The 4,844-nt window shown below is 40.2% G+C and overlaps 1 protein-coding gene across 1 annotated transcript in view; it reads left to right on the top strand.

The window, feature by feature from the left end:
* The window catches only part of LOC105994247 (vomeronasal type-1 receptor 1-like), a 6,500-nt gene extending 4,241 nt beyond the window's left edge, over positions 1-2,259 (top strand). Inside the window, exon 6 of the mRNA XM_013027659.1 lies at positions 1,977-2,259. Within this exon, the coding sequence (XP_012883113.1) occupies positions 1,977-2,259 (283 nt within the window). The remainder of the gene's footprint in view (positions 1-1,976) is intronic.
* The last annotated feature ends 2,585 nt before the right edge of the window (positions 2,260-4,844 follow it).

Below are 4,844 nucleotides of genomic sequence, written 5' to 3'. Positions count from 1 at the left end.
AGGGTAAAAAAGGAGGGGGCTGCAATGCTTGGTAAAAAATGTACGCATTATCCTGCCCATGCAATTGTAACCCCTCTGTACAGTATGTTCATAAATAAAATAAAATAAAAATTTAAAAAAATGTGTGCTGTGTGGGTTTAGAATGAGGAACCTATCTTGAATTTTAGGAAAAAATATTTGGGGAGTGTCACAGGTCTCTCTCTTGCCTCAGTTAACAATCTTGTTGCAGCTCCACATCCCTTTGTATCCTGGAGAACACACAGCTTTGTATGCTCAGGGCTACAGCATTCTCGGCTGAAATGATCTAACACAACTACTTACATATTTTTTATTTATTAATTTTTGCGAGTCCTGGGGCTTGAACTCAGAGCCTAGACACTATTCCTGAGCTTTGTTTTGACCAAGGTTCATGCTCTATTACCTCAGTGGCAGTGCCACTTCTGATCTTTTCTCAGTAGTGTGTTGGAGATAAGAGTCTCTGGGACATTTTCTGGCCAAGCTGGCTTATAACTGTCATTCTCAGATCTCAGCCTCCAAGCCTCTAGAATTACAGGCATCTGCCACCAGCACCTGGCTTCTTTTAATGTCTTAATTTTTTGAAACTGCTAGAGTGAATTCAGATCATATTTGTTTGCTGATACACTAACAAGTTGTTTCTTGTATAAACTGAGTTTTGTTCACTACTTTTGTTTCCTTCTCAGTCTATCATATGTCTCTGCTGCTATTTGATGCTGGTGTGAATGCATTAAAACATTGTGCTTTTCACAACCAAGTGTTGCTTCACAAAATTTTAACTGTTTTCATCTGCTTTATTATAAGAAATAATGTTGCTTGTTGGGCTCAGGACTGTTACTCCAGCTATTCAGGAGGATGAATCCTGAGGATCCAGGTTCAAAGCCAGCCCAGCAGAAAAGTCCATGAGGCTGTTATGGCCAATTCATCATGAAAAAGCCAGAATTGGCTGTGGCTCAATGTGGAAGAGCACTAACCTTGAGCAATATTAGCTCAGGAACAGCACTGAGGCCCCACTACTGACAAAAATAGGAAAAGAAAAAAGACATAATGATCCTTATAAATAAAGGGTTGGTTTTTGCCTCATCATTCAGTCAAGTATTTGTGTATATCACTAATCATGCTATTAATTAAAATAATATTTCCTGGAATTCTTTTTTCCCTTTATTTATGGGGCTAAAAATTAGGGCTTAGGCCTGAACCACAGATTCTGATGTGGATATTTCTGCCTGGACTGTCTTGCATGAATCTGGCTTTGCTAACAGATTCATATTTGTTCAGATTTCATGCTATTTTTTGTGTCACAATAAAATCCATGATTTCCTAGATATGGAAGAGATGATGGAAGCTGACATTGAAATGGGGGATTGCCTTCCTCACTTGACTACATCAGGGATCCTAGGGAAATTGGGTCTCCTTTGTCTTTACAACTACACCCTCCTATTTGGACGGAAGGTGAGACCCATCGACTCAGTCCTCAGCCATCTGGTCTTTCCAACAACTTGGTTATTTTATCCAAAGGGATCCCTCTAAGGATAGCAGGTTTGGGATGGAAATACTTCCTGGATGATACTGGATGTAAAGATGTTTTGTATTTACACAGAGTAACCAGAGGGGTTTCTCTTAATGCCATCTGCCTTCTGAATTGCTTCCAGGTCTCAAAGCTTTGCACTAGAAATGCTTGTTGGAAGATCACTACTAAATTCTCCAAGTGTTTTGGATTCTGTGGTTCCCTTTTCTGGATCCTGCATCTCCTGGTCAATGATTCTGTGCGTCTGAGAGTGATTGACCCAAGACAAAAACAAATATAACTTTGCATATGCATTATAGATATGCCACCACAGGAGCAGCCCCACCAAAACTATTTGTAGGTTTATTGCAGATCGTCTTATTCTCTTCCATTGATACTGTGTGCTTGGTTTTCATGATGTGGGCCAATGGCTCCATGGCTTTGTCCTCAACAGACACAAGCAGAGTGTCCAGCACATTCATAGCCACATTACCTCTGGAAGACTTGATCACGAGGCCAGGGCCATGAATACGATCCTGGCCCTGGTGAGCAGGTTCATCTCCTTCTACTGCCTCTCTGCCATTTTCACTATTTGTGTTGGTCTAAATATGAAACCAGACCTGTGGCTGCTGGACATGTCTGTGTTCCTGGATGCATGTTTCTCATTACTGAGCCCCTTTGTGCTCATCAGCACTGACACTCGTCTCACTCAGGTGTTTTATTCCTGCACTGAATAAAAGATTTTCCTGATTCACTTAAACCAAGCCATTAAATTCAATTTCCCGTTGGTTCATAGCTTTGTTTTTGCAGCAGTGGCATTCACACACTACACTCAGCACTGTAAGGGCATGGGCTCTACTACTAGAGACCTGCTCTAGAACTTTTTCAATCTGGTTATTTATTAATTTGTGGTCCTTAGGCCTGATGTCTGGGCCTGGGTTGCATTCCTCAGCTCTTTAGCTCAAGACTAATGCTGTACCACTTGAGCCACAGCACCACTTCCAGCTTTCTCTATTAATGTGGTGCTTAAGAATCCTCATCCATGCCAGGCAACCACTCTACCACTGACCAATCCTCCCAACTCAAACTGTTTACTTTTTTGAGCTATAGCCTTGCTTTGTAGCCATGTCAGCTGGCACCTTTATACTGGTTTTATGTGTTTCCTGAAGTACCTGGAATGAGAGATATGAATGTAGATGCTGAGGTTTTGTTGTTTAGATAGAGTCTTAGGGAATTGTTTTTACCCAGGCTGACCTATCACTGCAACCACCCCAATCTCAGCCTCACACATGGCTGGGATGCCTGGTGTATACCACTACACCCAGCTACTTTTGGAGGGGGGATCTTGTGAACTGTTTTCCTGGGCTAGCCTAGGATCTGAATCCTCCTGATTCAACCTTGCATGTGTGAGCCACTGCATCCACTTTGAATCAATCTTGGAGTTAAATAATAATAATAATAATAATAACAATAAAAACAATCATAATTATTATTATTACTATTGGACACTATCCCAGAGCTCTTTTGCTCAAGGCTAACACTCTACCATTTTGACCCACAATGTCACTTCAGGCCTTTACTGAGTAGTTTATTGGTGATAGGAGTGTCATGGACTTTCCTGCCAGGCTTGCTTCCAATTGCAATCCTCAGATCTCAACCTCCTCATAGCTGGGATTACAGGCATGAGCCACCAGCACCTGGCAAATATTTTATCTTTAAAATTCTTAAATGAGTATATAATAGAAGGTATTCTGTAAGAATCTGTGTTAAACTGACTGTAAGCAGACTTTGGGAGTATCTCAGCAGTGATTTTCCTGCCAACGCAAGACCCCAAATTTGTTGCCTGAACTTCACATAAAACAAAGTTATAGAAAATTTCAATGTAGTTAATGAGTCCTACTGATCTTTTATTGTCTTTTCACTAAGTAAATATTGCATAAGGTACAATTGCCAACTTGCAGTAACTAAGATACCAGAAGATAAATGTTATCACTCTATTATGCAGGAATTACATTTCACTTGTCTTCTTAACCCCATATATTGTGCTGAGTAAGTGTAATGAGTAGAAGTATTAAACTTTGAAATAAAATTCAATATTTAGCACAAAAGAAGTGTTATTACTTGTTTGTTTTTCACATTGGTACCTGAAAACATACTACCTTCAAACATTTAGATCCAGCATTTTCAGGGAAAGAAGAGTCGTCTAGAAGGTCTTTCTTGTGGATCACGACTATGTCAGAGATCTGAAGACATCCACCATGTTTGACCTACACCAGGAGAGATGGTGTCAGGTCAAGCAGTCAACCTGTGTCACTGCTGGTTCCTAAATATAATCCAGGACCAGTCCAGAATTCCATCCTTTTCCTAAAAGCATGACAGACACAGTGTGAGGCCTAACCTCATGCACAATATCAGCAGTCATCCTAAAGATGATCTAGTCAATGTTCAAGTAAAGTATACATTGCATTGACAAAGTTTCACAAGTTTTAGTTTTATTAAATTCCTATAATCTGTTACTAGAATATATATATATATATATATATATATATATAAAATTTGATTGGGGTGATTCAAATATAGGTAAAACACTGTGTGTGATAGTGTGTGTGTTTGTGTCTGTGAGATTGTCTGTGTTGGGAGGCCTTATATTACACATGCAATCTCTTCTTCAGTTATTCAGATTTCCTATTATTTTTTAATTCTATTTTGTATTCTTTTCTTTTTTTTCCCCTTTATGATCTTGGGGCTTGAACTAAGGTTCTGGATGTTCTCCCTAACTTTTACTAGATCAAGGCTAGTACTGTACAACTTGAACCATAGCACCACTTCTGGTCTTTTCTGAGTACTTTGTTGAAGAGTGTCATTAATTTCTTCTCATGGTTCTTTCCATCAGTGATCTTTAGACCTCAGCCTCCTGAAAACTAGGATTATAGGCCTGAGCCTACAGTGTCTTCTTCTTTGAGTCAATTTTGACAGGGGTAGTGCTCCTAGAGACTTTAACATTCCTAATTATATGTAATTATTAGAATCCATTCTGTGTGTGTCTTTGCATGCCCACACACGCATGCGTGAACATCTCTCTGTCTGTCTTTCTCTCTTTCTCTATCTGTTTCTCAGGTACCAGGACATGAATTCAGGGCCTGTGGTAGTTTATATTGCTTCCTCTAATGGTCTTCAACTTTAGCCATGACTCCAGTCCAGGATTTTTTTTCGGGGTGGGGGTCCGCTCATGGGGCCTGAACTCTGGGCCTGGGTGCTGTCCCTCAGCTCTTCAGCTCAAGGCTAGTGCTCTACCACTTGAGCCACAGCGCCACTTCCAGCT

Source organism: Dipodomys ordii, unplaced genomic scaffold (genome assembly GCF_000151885.1).
Source record: "Dipodomys ordii isolate 6190 unplaced genomic scaffold, Dord_2.0 Scaffold105, whole genome shotgun sequence".
Lineage (NCBI taxonomy): Eukaryota > Metazoa > Chordata > Mammalia > Rodentia > Heteromyidae > Dipodomys > Dipodomys ordii.
The sequence above is the reverse complement of the archived record's forward strand: the minus strand, read 5'-3'. Positions and strand labels throughout refer to the sequence as shown.